The following is a 13,643-nucleotide window of genomic DNA, read 5'->3' on the forward strand; positions in this document are numbered from 1 at the left end:
AAATTGTAATGAAGTGCAAGATCTTTCGGCGTAATCGATCTCGAGCGACAAGCAAGCGCACCCTCAATTTGAATCATTTCACGCTTGACCGATTGTGGTTGAAATACTGTAGAGGCTTCTGATGTTTTATATAGCTATATAGGTAAGTTGGAAAATCCCATCCGTCAAAAGCGTAAGATTTGCTTTCTCTCTTATTTATAGGCTGTTTTCAATATTAAATAATTACGGTAACTACTGGGACAACTCCCTGGTACTACTAACTACTACTACGGGATCTACACTGCAGAACAGGGAGCAGAGTAAGTAACAACAACAGCTAGAAAGCTAGATTGGGCCTATTTACTTTAGCCTAGGCCTAGGACTGTGTAGTAGTACTAGTAGAAGTTACAACGGGTGACAGACGATCGGGCACACGAGACGATCGGGCCCGTTTTTGGACGATCGGGCCCATTTCAAAAGTGGGCCCGATCGTCTCGAAAACGGGCCCGATCGTCTTTAGGGAAAACTGAATATTGGGCCCGGTCTGCTGACAAAATCGAAAATTTCCAAAACCATTTTGGCTTGCATAGGTCAATTTCGGCCGCGCCCGTCAAATGACAAAATGTATGGAGCGCCGCATTGTTGCTCCGCGAGTTCTTGGCAAGCAGAATCGAAAATTTCCAAACGTTTTCGTCAATTTCGGCAGTCGAATGACTATATTACACCAGAGAGATGGATAGATATATATTATATAAATATATATATATATATATGAAGAAGGCGTGTCCACGTGTGTTTCGAAACATATGTAGAATATAATATAACGTAACAGTAAAGAAACTCAAATACGTAAGATGTTGACTTTAGAAACACTAAAATTTATTAGGCGAATAATAAGAAAAATATCTCAATCTATGCGCTGAAGCATGTGATGATTGAATCTATCTATGAACAGAATAATTATTATGATGAGCAGAAACAAAAGGAAATAAAGACCAAACCAGTATAAGTTTGTCCTCATACTGTAGTTCTTATGTGATGTAGTTGATCCAAATTCAAATTATACTTTATTCCCTTAAAATGACATTTTGTTGCCTCGAAATATATGATAATACAATTTGCGCCGACGATGGTGGGAGTATCATTATACAAATACTACAGTATTTCATTCCATGAAATAATATTTTTAGGTACGAAATGTTATTGAAGGAATAAAATAACATTACAAGGGAACGTAATGTTCGAGGGAACAAAATTAGGCTGCTATTGAATGATCATCATTTAAATTGGCCCATATCTCAACCTTGTTTGGGATTTTCTGCTACAGCTGTGTCATTTTGAGACAGGATTTCAAACACGCAAGAAGACATCAATGAAATAACACTGAATTATATTACATAATACCGTACATTCTATTTAATATTTGTCTAACAAATAAACATTTAGGCTGCTATCATAAATAAGGAGTGGAGTGGGGTCTATGTGTAATTTTCATGAGACCCTCACACAGGGAGAATTTTTTTTAAAAGAGTTTGACTTTCAGGGTATCCTATTTTTCTTGTATAACTATAATGCTAAAGAGTGGCCCCAGAAAAGCACCCAGCTTAAAAATGTTATATCTGGACACAGAAGGTAGTAGCATGACTCAAAATAATGACCAATTCACAATTCATAAGCCTATTTTAAAACAATGTAGGTATATATTGCGAAATGATAATTTGTTCAAAATTTAATCGCTTATCACTGCCTTAACTAGATGAATTGAGTTTTTTATACCTCCATTAATAGATAAAGTGCAGGAAACACAAACTCATTATATAAATAAAGTCTGAATAATAATAATAATATGTAGGTTTTATATAAAGCTTCATGTATAAAGCCTCTAAGCGCTTCACTTTACTACCCCGGTCATTGGATCAAACACGTATGGAACACATACTCAGAACAATGACTATAGGCTTAATATATTTATACGAGTTGACGGGTGTTGTGAAATACATAACGTATAAAATGAGGCCTAATTAAATTAAACCTTGTTTTATGAATACACAGGTGTACAATACGCTGTGCATTATTTGAATACATTATTATACTATACAATGAATAACTGTCTACTATAATTACACAACGTGCAGGGTATAGTGAAATATAAACAATATGCAAAATATATGAGTGTTACAAATACACATGATGCAATATGCTATCATTTTATTTTAAAATAGGTCTACAAATTTATAATACCATAGAGTTACGAGTAACATACTGCTGGTACAATTTTAATTTGCCCAACCCCCAAATTTTTATAAATATTTAATTCTTATTTTTTATTTATACCTTTATATATTTTTAAAATCATCTAAATTACAAAAAGTAAATATTGTCAAAAATTGAAATGTACAGTACATAGGCAATACAAAAACAAGCGCAAAAAAATATATAACATAAAAAAACAATGTGATATAATAAATTCATATAATTATTTAAAGGTATCCATATACATTTATTTTAAAATATTATATAATAATTGAGAAAAAGTGGTCCGGCCAACCGGTGCGGTTCCGACAGCCCTGATTATCGCTCGCATGTATAACGGTGGGCCTGATTTCTAGAGCCAAATATGGCCCCATGGTCTTTGAAAGCCACAACTTTGTGTATTTCCCCGCCTCAGTCCTGGCCAGTGCCCCACTATGGCCCATACTGCTGTACACTAAATGGCCTGTCTCTTATACACATCTAGATGTGTATAAGAGCTAGGACTACAGTTGACAAGTGCATTGGTACAGTTCATGCAAATTAAAAGGTATTTCAAAAATTAGATTTCAATTTGGTAGACAGATTTGGTTATAGTACAGTATATATTGGATATGATAAGCCAATATTTATATCAATAATTTTTTTTTTATCTTTTGGGTAGAATTGTTGATTTATACTTTCTTTGACGTGTTACCAATCTCACCATGGAAGTCATTCAAATAGAGAGTGGGAAAGATTCCATCACAGATGATTTCATGTATGGAAATAACGTTGCAACCTCTCACATACAAGTCCGGATGGGTGAGTAAACAAAACTATTCATTAATAATAACTTACAATTTTTTTAGCTCAAATTATATAACAATAATTATATAATTCAAATGTTTCCTAAAAAAGTATGTTTTGATGTTTACCTTGTAGTTGTATTGTATGGTCAGTACCCAACAACTTATTGTAAAAGTATACTATTAAATCATTATTATATTAAATTATCAAGTAAAGATCTCCCTCCAATTAAAGCCACTATTGGGACCGGGGTTTCCATGGTCTTTAGCAGAGTTTGGTCTCTAATTAAAATATTAAATACATAAAATATATTTGTCAATTTAGGGCCACAGAATTGTGGTCTTTAATTAGAGGTCCAGTGAACAGGATATATTTTTTCAAGAAGAAATTATTTCTTTAGTAAATAAAATATTTTACTTCAAATGATGCAATAATTTTAGTTTGAATTTCCCATTACAAGTGTAATGAAATAGAAATACTGAACAAATGTTAATCATTGTTTTTACAAAAATGTTTGATAGGACTTCATCATACCCTATAGACAAATAACTGATTTTTTTGTCCAAAACACTTTATATTGTGGACAATGCATTTGATATTGTTGATTAAAATCACAAAAATATATTGTAGCATTTGACATCGTAACAACTACAGGTCTTTCTACAATTAAAGACAACTTTTTGGGACTGGGTTTCTATGGTCTTTAGCAGATTTTGTTTCTAATTAGAATACTAAAGATTGAAGACATATCATTAATTTGTTACCACAGGAAGGTAGTCTTTAACACTTTCACGGCCACCTGTGTTTGAAAAAATAATACTGGCCACTGCCTGCCTTTAATAGCGCATTTGACCATTTTTCCTAAGCTTGCTAAGGGTGCGTATGTGATCAAATTGACATGTATTATACGCTAAAAGAACGACAAATATCTCACCTTTACACTGGTACTAAATTCTTTATTTTAATCACAATTTATAGCCCCGTAACAGTAAAATGAAAGTGACTCACTTTTAGGGTTTTACGCATATTCACACATTGAAGCTGAGATAATCGCGTTTCAGTATCACCATACATTATGAGGTCACTGAGAATAGGTCACATTGAAATACCGAAACATATCTGGTCCCTTTAGAGATTTTCTATAAATCCAGACATACCCCCTCTATCATGTAAAAAAAAGAAAATGAAAAAAATGTAGATCCCCGTCTTTGGCGGTCTACAGTTGGGATTTAAAAGACGGAGATCTCCGTTGTTGACGGTCAAAGTGTTACTGTAATTCGAGGTGGTCTTTAATTAGAGGGAGAGTGGTTTTTATAATAACTTGACCTAACCTGTATTTTCATAAACTTTTTCTGTCAACACATTGCTTCTCATAGGTTTTCTACGTAAAGTTTATGGCATACTCTCCATTCAGCTGCTTGTCACAGCTGTCACAGCTGCCTTGTTCATGTCTTCCACAACCATTAAGAGTTATGTCCAACAAAGGTAAAGTTTTCAACATTTTATAAACAAATGATGTTTTATGTATTCTTTTATGCTTTTCCAATCTTCGTTAATTGATTACACTCCTTTTCTGTACAATAATGGTAATAATTATATTGAAAATTTATAAAGCACCAGGACCGGTATCCGTTTAAAGTCAGGCTCCAGAGGAAAAAAATTTTTTGATATGTTTGTACATCTGATTTTTTTACAACACAAAAAGCATATTTGACAAAAAAAAACCGGGAACAGTTAATGAGTTACAGATTTTTTAATATTTAAAAAGTTCGAAAATTATTGGCTATGCCTCTTTTCTCCCCCCCCCCCCAATTTTTAAATATTCAAAAACCTGTATCTCATTAACCGTTCCCGAGTTTTTTCGTCAAATATGCTTTTTGTGAATTAACAAAATCAGTTTAACAACATAGGCCCTATCAAATAATGTGTTCTCTCCGGAAAAAGAAGAGGCTCACAGCGCCCTTTCATAAGAAAGTCAAGCAATGGAAATACCCTTTGTACAAAATTTATCCTTAATCCTCCCTTTTTAATATCTACCTTTTTCCATCTGTAAACAAATAATAGGTTATTTAAAGGAGTAGTTACATCATACGCAGGGCTGTGTGAAGAAAGACCATTAATTGCTGTATATATTTTCTATTACAGTTCTGGTTTTTTGATGTTGGCTGGGATTTTATCGTTAGTGCTCATTATAGCATTGATGGTTAAACGACACGAATCACCCACAAACATGTACCTACTCTTTGCTTTTGTAAGTATAATACTTCAGTCTGGTACTGCTGTACACTAAATGGCTGTACAAACAATAAACTTTTTAAATAACTTTTTTATATTATAATTGTGTATATCAGTACAGTATCTTTATTAAATATAATTTTTTAAATAAAACAGTAATATAGCAGAACTAAATCTGAATTACAAAGCTGAGTTGTTAAGTAGTAATAAATACAAGAGAACACAGGAAAATTAACAACATCAAAACTGGGGCAATGCAAATTTACAGCAATTTATTATAGTGAGAAAATAAATTATTAATGATAATAATAATAATAATAATAATATAAATAATAATAATAATAATATAAATAATAATTATTACATTGATAATAAAGAGTATAGATTACTACTGTACTATTATAATAATATTTATAATGATAAGATGATAATGATGGTGATGATAACGATATTGCAATTATTGATGAAAATAATAATAATAATAACAGTTTACAAAAATGATAATACAGTAACATTAATCATGATTGTAAAATGATAGAAATAATGATATAAAACAACTACTTTTGTTTTATTGGTATCAGACATTTGTCGATGCGTACTCTGTTGGCACAATTGTAACATTCTACGATGTCGATGTGGTAATCCAGGCAGTCATATTGACGTCAGCTGTAACGGTAGCACTCACCATGTACACATTTCAAAGTAAGAGAGACTTCAGCAGTTGGGGAGCAGGGTAAGTAACCATTGTTTTATATCATATTTTATGTGATGAATTATTGTGATGTGCCCATATTTGGGCATGATGATGTCATATTACACCAAAATATGGGCATATCACATTTATTTGTCACAATAATTTAGAGTGTGGACAGAGCCTTTTCCACACTATCACATTTAATGTGACAAATTAGTGTGATGTGCCCATACTTGGGCATGATGATGTCATATTACACCCAAATATGGTCATATCACTTTTATCTGTCACAAATTTTATAGTGTGGACAGACATTTACTCTTGCAGGTTTCTTCATTTTTCTTTTTTTGGGCATTTTCATTCATTGTGAGATATTTTCTTTCCTGAAGGTAATATGTCAAAATTTTAAAGAAAAATATATGGAATTATTTAAACTCAAATTTCCAATTTATAACACATATTTTAATGGCTTTGAATGGTTGTTGATACTGTATGTTCAATGGAGCCTGTTTGTTGCCATCCTATCCCATCCCATCCCATTTGCTTAAAGGCCCTTTTTCATGGAGCACACTACAGCGGTAGAAAAATAGAACCTAATATATTTTTACAGTAATTTACGCTTGACTCAAGTATCCATGTTGCTCTGCATATGAGTATTTTTTATTTTATATTATTTTTATTACAATATAAATTAGATTCTGTTTAACTTTTTGTCTTAGAAATCTGTAGCTTGCAAAAATCTAAATGTTTGACTTTTTGCTTTTCAGGTTATTTTCAGTTTTGTTGGTGTTGATTGTTGCAAGCATAATGCAGCTTTTTCTCCAGAGTGAGGTAATGAACCTGATGATCGCCATTGGGGGCGCTGTTATCTTCTCACTTTTCCTCATCTATGATACTCACCTTCTAATGCATAAATTGTCCCCAGAGGAGTACATCCTTGCATCCATTAACCTCTACCTGGATATCATCAACCTCTTCCTTTACATCCTCCGCATCCTTAACGAAGCAAAGAAACGCTAAAAAGCACCCTCCTCCTTATCTGTGTGTTCATTATGAACAAATTCATACAATGTAATGGAAAACTCGACAGAACTTTAGCACTCCAAATATGTGATATAATGGAAATGGCTTGTATAGCGCCTTACAAAATTAAAAATCGTCTCAAAGCACTTTAAGAAAATTAAGAAGTAAAAAAAAAAAAAATTATTTTTATTGTAATTTAAATTAGATACTGTTTTGTTTTATCTAAATTTTGACATTTACTTTTTGGATTATTTCATTTCATAATAATAAAAATAGTAAAATTTTATGATGATAAGGCAAAACCTTTTTTATTCCTTGTTTCGTGAACCCACCGCCCGCCAATATTTATGATTTTGAATAAAAATGCAATTTTATTTTTGGCCAATTAGCATACCCACATCCACGGAAAAACTGAAAATTTCAGAAAAAAATAAAAGTTCTTAATTTTTATTACCCACGGCTTTCTTGAAATCTCCAAAAATAAGATTTGTATATTTCTTCCTAAAAATAAATTTAAGGCATTTAACCATCCCATGACTACACTGTTTTTATCGGTCTTCACAAAACAAGGTATAAAAAAGTCTTGCCTAATGATGATGATGGTGGTGGTGGTGATGGTGGTGAGGGTAGTGATATTCACGAGGACAACAAAAATGGTGACAATGACATACATGTTTTACCTTATTGTATTTTGTTTAGAAAAGTGGTATGAAGTGGGAGAGGTATTTAGACATTTAAGGCCAAAATGTTCCTTGACAACTGATCTTCCATTTTGTTCTTAATGTTCATTGAAATTAAATCTTTATCTGCTTTCTCCACACTATCAAATTTATTATGACAAATTTGTGTGGTGTGCCTAAATACATGGTGATGTCATATTACACCCAAATATGGGCATATCACATTTATTTTCACATAAAATGTAATAATGTTTACAGAGCTTCACATTGGTCCATCAATTGTTTAAACAATCTTATATATTACTTAGATTAAGTACTGTAAATAAATAATGTGCATTCTGACTTATTCTTTGTGTAAACCCTGTCTCTTATACACATCTAGATGTGTATAAGAGACAGGTATAATACTTCAGTCTGGTACTGCTGTACACTAAATGGCTGTACAAACAATAAACTTTTTAAAGTTTATGATTCCACGGTTAGTAGTTATGTACTCTTTTACAAAAATAAAAAAAATAACAAAATGACGATAATCATTAATTTTATTTTCATTATGTTTTTTGGGAGTGGGGTGTGCAGTGGATGGGTGTCTAATATAATGAAGACATGGATGGATGACCCCTATAATTTCATATTTGTTTTGGACTGGTTTTGTATATTTAGTGATAGGAGGATAATAAATGGATTCAACCAATATATATAGTATACTTATATTTTGCGTTATATGCTACATTCTAAAAATTATACTAACATATAATTTTGGAAATTGTGAATTAAAACCCAAAAATATATCTGCTAAACTGTTATTGTTATATTATTGTTTATCACAAAAGCTTTATAATCATGTTCAAGGCCAAACAATTCGAGAAACATATGCTCGAACGCCGCACCAAACCTAATTATTTTAGTTAAGCGGTGCAGCCCTTAATCAAGAGTATATATTACCCTGTGTGTAATGAAATACTTTGACAGGGGGTACGGGGGCCCATGAACTACCTATTCCCCTCCCCCCTCAAAAAATTTCTGGATCCATCCTGAGCAGATTAATTAGTACTGTAAAAACTTTATGATATACTAGTTCATTATGAGCCGAGATCTTGTAGGTGAAGTGTTTTTAAACTTTAAAGGAGCCCCAAGCTTTGACAGACAAATTGATGCATACCCCACCCAAATTCCAAAAGATCCACTTTTTAAAACCTTATACTATTTCACTAAAATCGAGAAATGCTATGTATCTATTTCATTTGCCAGCTCTTCTAACCAATGACTTTTATAACTGGTACGAATTTGTTGGAAATTAATCAGCTCCAGTGATTGCAGATTGATAATCCATAATATGAACAAAAATGAATTTAAAACTTTACATTTCATGTCCGTAATAAACCCAAATGAATGGGAATTAATAGAATTTTCACTAATTATGGGTTTCATAAATCCTTTTAAATACAGCTTCAATGCTCTACGGTTTTCTGGATCTAAGTTGGTCTGGCCCCCAGTCTATAAGACCAGCTTCGCTTGCAAGCGCACCCCAACCACATCGAAAATCCTGCCTACGGGCCTGCAAAATGGATAACTACTGTATGCTTTATTTTTTTAATTCAAATCTGTAAAAGCTGCTTATAATTTGGCCTATGCAACATACTAGGACTGTTTTTAATGACCCGTTTCCATTTATCATGTTCAGTGGCGTAACGCCTATACCCTCTCGTGGGGCGGTCCGAAGAGCCCCCGACCTCTAGAGGCCCGGAAGGTGCACCACCCATAGGGTCCTCGATCACCCTTAGAAAAACGAGCACATCTAAAACCCCAATGGAATCGACGATCGGATAAAAAAGCGGAACCAGTCTCGGAAAGCCACAGGGCCCGCCCCAGGCCCATCGTTACTCCACTGATCATGTTATGTTACTTAAAACCGTCAGTTCCATAAAACTCTAATTTTGCGACGATTTAAATTAATTGGTGGTACCAGTGTTGTGAAGGCAGGATCCCCATCAGATACAGCTCCCGACAGAGACTTCAGCACAATTCTGTAGGGAGACATTTAACAAAATATGAGGCTGTAAGATTATGGGCCTTAAGCATTCAAAACAAACTAGAATCCGAGGCATTCGCCCCCCTGATCTGACCCCTTCACAATTTCTGGGGGACCCCTTCACAATTTCTGGGGCACCCCTTCCCTGCCGTCGGCAAATGTTGGTGCCAACACTTTTGTTTTGTGATGATTTTACACAATCAGTAGATAAGATCATTAATAAGCTGATAAGTAAGAAGTGAAATATGAAGTGTCTTCTTTTTTTGTCAAAATAGTCAATCAATCTTATGGTTGCAATAGCCTAATTAATTAATGTAGTGCCCTAATATTATACTGTAGTACAATTTTATAGAATAAAATTTAAAAGTGGCAAAAACCTTCAAAGGTCTTTGCGGTCACAGTATCTTAGAGTTTCACATTGGAACATCAAGTCTTGCAACTCGAAGTTGGTCCGCCGTGAAATCAGCTCTAAAAATAATTTGGGTTAATATATGTTTGCCTTCCACGGGGTCCAGCGTTCAATACCTGTCAAGGTAACATGAATTTTTTTCACGACCAAAACAACACCAATCAACAGAAACAGCAACAACAGCAGCAACAACAACAACAATAATAATAATAATAATAATAATAATAATAATAATAATAATAATAATAATAATAATAATAATAATAATAATAATATGATAATATTAAATCCATTCTTTTATAACGCATTCGTTGAAGGGGAAAAGCCTAATGTACTTTCGACAAGAAACAACAAGCAGTAAATAATCTTGGTTTAAACTACGGTAGGCCTACTTAAACCAAAAACAGTCCCAAAATGTCCACTACGGAAAGCAAAGAACCAGGGTTATATAACTTTCAAATATAAAAAACGGTGAAAAAATCTGTTTTCTTTTACTGTGACAAAAAACAAAAACAAAAAAATCATGATAGATGATTTCTTAAATGGTATTTTCATCATACACATCGTTTGTTTTATAGATATGGATGTATCTAAGAATTAGTTACTATTATCCCCAGAAACATGTTTAAGTTTTTGAAAGTCTGTGTTAAAAATTCAAGAAGTACAGGATATTGTGGCGATATCAGGGGCGGATCCAGTAAGCCCCTCCCCCGTTTTTGCAACTAAATTTTAAAAATTTCAATGCAAATCAATTTTATATGCTATATGTTACCTATTTTGAATCTATTGTGGCCCCCTGTTCTGGATCCGCCCCTGGATATATTCACTATGTCTACAGCCAAATGTGTTTTGTATGACGATCTATTATGTTTTTTTTCCTGGTAATAGGCCCATGCACATAAAGTTTTGGATTCCAGGTAATAAAAAATAAATTAATAAATTAGAAATCCTACAATATTTGTTTGCAATTTTAAAAGCACTCAGAAGTTGGCAATGAAGCATTACTTGGTGATTTGGGATGGGATTCCATTGAAACAATGCAGAACACATATAGAATAAAATATTTGAATAGGCTTAAGACAATGGAGGATGATAGATAGCCTTAGGCTGTTGTGTGAAGCACTCATGGAGGTTACATCTAATACAAGATGGAAGTGGATCGACAATGTAAAAACAATATTCTAGATAACTATGATTTAAATGATAAATTTAACCTGGAACCACATATTAAAAGATCTTAGACGATAATGACAACGAATGGCTTCAAAATGCAAATGAAAAAAAATCACTGATTATTTAAAGTACAAAAATGCACCTATTATTGTGTAATAGGCCTACTGTTTTTTGGATAAAGTAAATTTTCAAGGTAGGCCTATAAATCCAAAATTCAAAGCAAGAACCAATACTTTTGATCTTGAAGGCAAAAACAGTCATGGTCAGATAGTTATTATGGCCATTGCTTTATCTGCAAAAGTAAGAAAATAGAATCAGTCAATCATTGATTGTAAAAGTTTATTCACCATAAGAAATATATGCTTCAGCAAGCTAAAAAATGATTTATGTAATATTAATGAATATTTTGGGGATATTTTTGTGAAAGGTCCACACCTGAAGAATTTAAACATCATCTACTCCTAGACAATATTTATAATATGTATAAGATGAAGAAATTTGTATGATTTTTGATAAACATTGTAAATCTTTATTTTTTATATCTTGAATTATTGTAAACAGTTGTTTTACACTCAGTATCAACTTTGTATTTTGATTTATATTGTTTTATATCGTTTTTATATTGTATTATCTGGGTGGAACCTCTCCTGCGCAAGAGTGTTCCTCCGTTTTAATGGAGTTACTCAATCGTATCGTATCAATGGTATGATGATGGGTACGGGTTTGAGTGATTACTTTATTATTAATAGTTGATGATTAGCAAAAGAGCGCCTCCACGAGGTCAGTTAGTGAATAACACACATAGAGGTAACACAACACAAAAAGAAGGCTCGGAGTTTGAATGTCACCGTTATGCTAGGCCTAGCCTATGGGCATTTTAGGTACGTTTTTTAAAAATGTAGTATATTTATTAAAGATTCAGTAATCGCTTAGAGTTATAGTATATTAAGAATGAGAGGTATTTCTTGGATAGACTAGTATCAAAACTACATAGCCTAGTCTAGTGTCTAAATAGACAGAGGGTAGGCCTTGCCTAGGCTACTAGGCCTAGGTAGGCCTAGATAGTAGGGGATGCTAGCCTGGCCCTAGGCCCAGACAGGTAGCACTATTTTGCCGCCGTGTTTGTGGTGCCTGCCTGAAACCATTATGGGAAGTTGAAATAAGTTTCTGAATACTCATTAGAACATCACTCTTTTCCGCGCTCATCTGTTGATGAAAGTCTAGGCCTAGGCCGCCTCTCACCTGCTCTTCGTGTTGATGAAAGTCTAGGCCTAAGCCTTCTCTAGGCCTAGGCCTAGCTTATATTATTAATAATTTTAAGCATAAATGAAGAGAAATACCTTCCCCATTATTATTATTACTAATTAGCAATATATTATTACTAGGCCTAGGTGTCATATTCCTGTCTAACTTAAGATGGGAAAGTCATGTGAACCTGATGATTGAAAAAGCTAATAATGTTACGCAAACTTTAAGGCCATAAATATTAATTTAATTGTTTGTCTCCTGTTTCCAAAAATCTAGGCCTAAGGGCAAATAGAAAAATTTATTAGATTATCACTCCCGTCCGCGTCAAAAATTCGGGAAATATTGATGCTGAAATTTAAAAAAAAAAATTTTTTTGCCGCATCAATTATTTCAACAGCATAAAAATAAAAATGCAATTTTGTGACTTCAAATACACTTTTATTAAAAAAAAACTATAAAATTAAACCAGTTTTTATACAATATTTAATATTACAGACCAAATATAAACAGTCTCTCTCATTGATAAAAACAAAAGAAATAATCTATTACTCCGATAAAAAAAAAAAAAAAAAATACCACCCTTCCTCTTCAATTTTTTTTTATAAAAAAGAGTGATACCTAATAATTTTTTCTATGTGCCCTAATATCGTGTGGCATATTGAGTGATCAGTTGTTTAAAAAACATTGATTTACATATATTTTAAATGATAATAACTATAATCTATAAACATTTAAGTTACTCCTATGTGACCCCTGATCCCAAACTGGGGTGTAGGAGGTGTCACTGGTTCTTAATGGCCGAATTTGATAGAATTTGGTTCAATCGTTTGCCATTAGTAGCATTTTGAAATGTTTCTAGGTAGAACAAAGAATAACCCTAAATGACTTTTGACCAAATCCCTGACAAGCATAAAGAGCCTACATTATGCCAATGCATATGTGCCCAGGACAAGACTGCTATCACCATAACTTTGTTTTGGTGTTTTACTACACAAATAAGTTGACATTTTGACATTTTCAAGGTCAAGAATTGATTATGAGGGCTTTCAATATTTTTTTTTTTTGCTATATATTTTTGTGCATTTTGACACCAAGATCAACCATAGTCATAGTGTTCCAGAGATACACTTT

General features: G+C 33.0%; 2 protein-coding genes across 4 annotated transcripts in view; both read left to right on the forward strand.

Moving 5' to 3' along the window:
- Window positions 1-7: 7 nt before the first annotated feature.
- LOC117100276 (protein lifeguard 4-like) lies at window positions 8-7,996 on the forward strand. 3 transcript variants are annotated; one of them, XM_033239921.1, is made up of 6 exons: window positions 8-142; window positions 2,894-3,033; window positions 4,395-4,503; window positions 5,164-5,269; window positions 5,835-5,986; window positions 6,715-7,996. In XM_033239921.1, exons 2-6 carry the CDS (start codon window positions 2,937-2,939, stop codon window positions 6,965-6,967), a joined length of 717 nt encoding a protein of 238 aa, XP_033095812.1. In that variant the 5' UTR covers window positions 8-142; window positions 2,894-2,936; the 3' UTR covers window positions 6,968-7,996. The 3 variants fall into 3 exon arrangements, with proteins under 3 accessions (XP_033095812.1, XP_033095810.1, XP_033095809.1); XM_033239919.1 differs by lacking the exon at window positions 8-142 and adding an exon at window positions 149-303; XM_033239918.1 differs by lacking the exon at window positions 8-142 and adding an exon at window positions 149-299.
- A 4,027-nt stretch (window positions 7,997-12,023) lies between these two features.
- LOC117100286 overlaps window positions 12,024-13,643 on the forward strand; it is a 26,076-nt gene continuing 24,456 nt past the window's right edge. Inside the window, exon 1 of the mRNA XM_033239937.1 lies at window positions 12,024-12,145. The gene's annotated coding sequence lies outside the window, so the exon portion shown is untranslated. The remainder of the gene's footprint in view (window positions 12,146-13,643) is intronic.

Source organism: Anneissia japonica, unplaced genomic scaffold (genome assembly GCF_011630105.1).
Source record: "Anneissia japonica isolate Jap-2015-1 unplaced genomic scaffold, ASM1163010v1 scaffold287986_len575832_cov185, whole genome shotgun sequence".
Taxonomy (NCBI): domain Eukaryota; kingdom Metazoa; phylum Echinodermata; class Crinoidea; order Comatulida; family Comatulidae; genus Anneissia; species Anneissia japonica.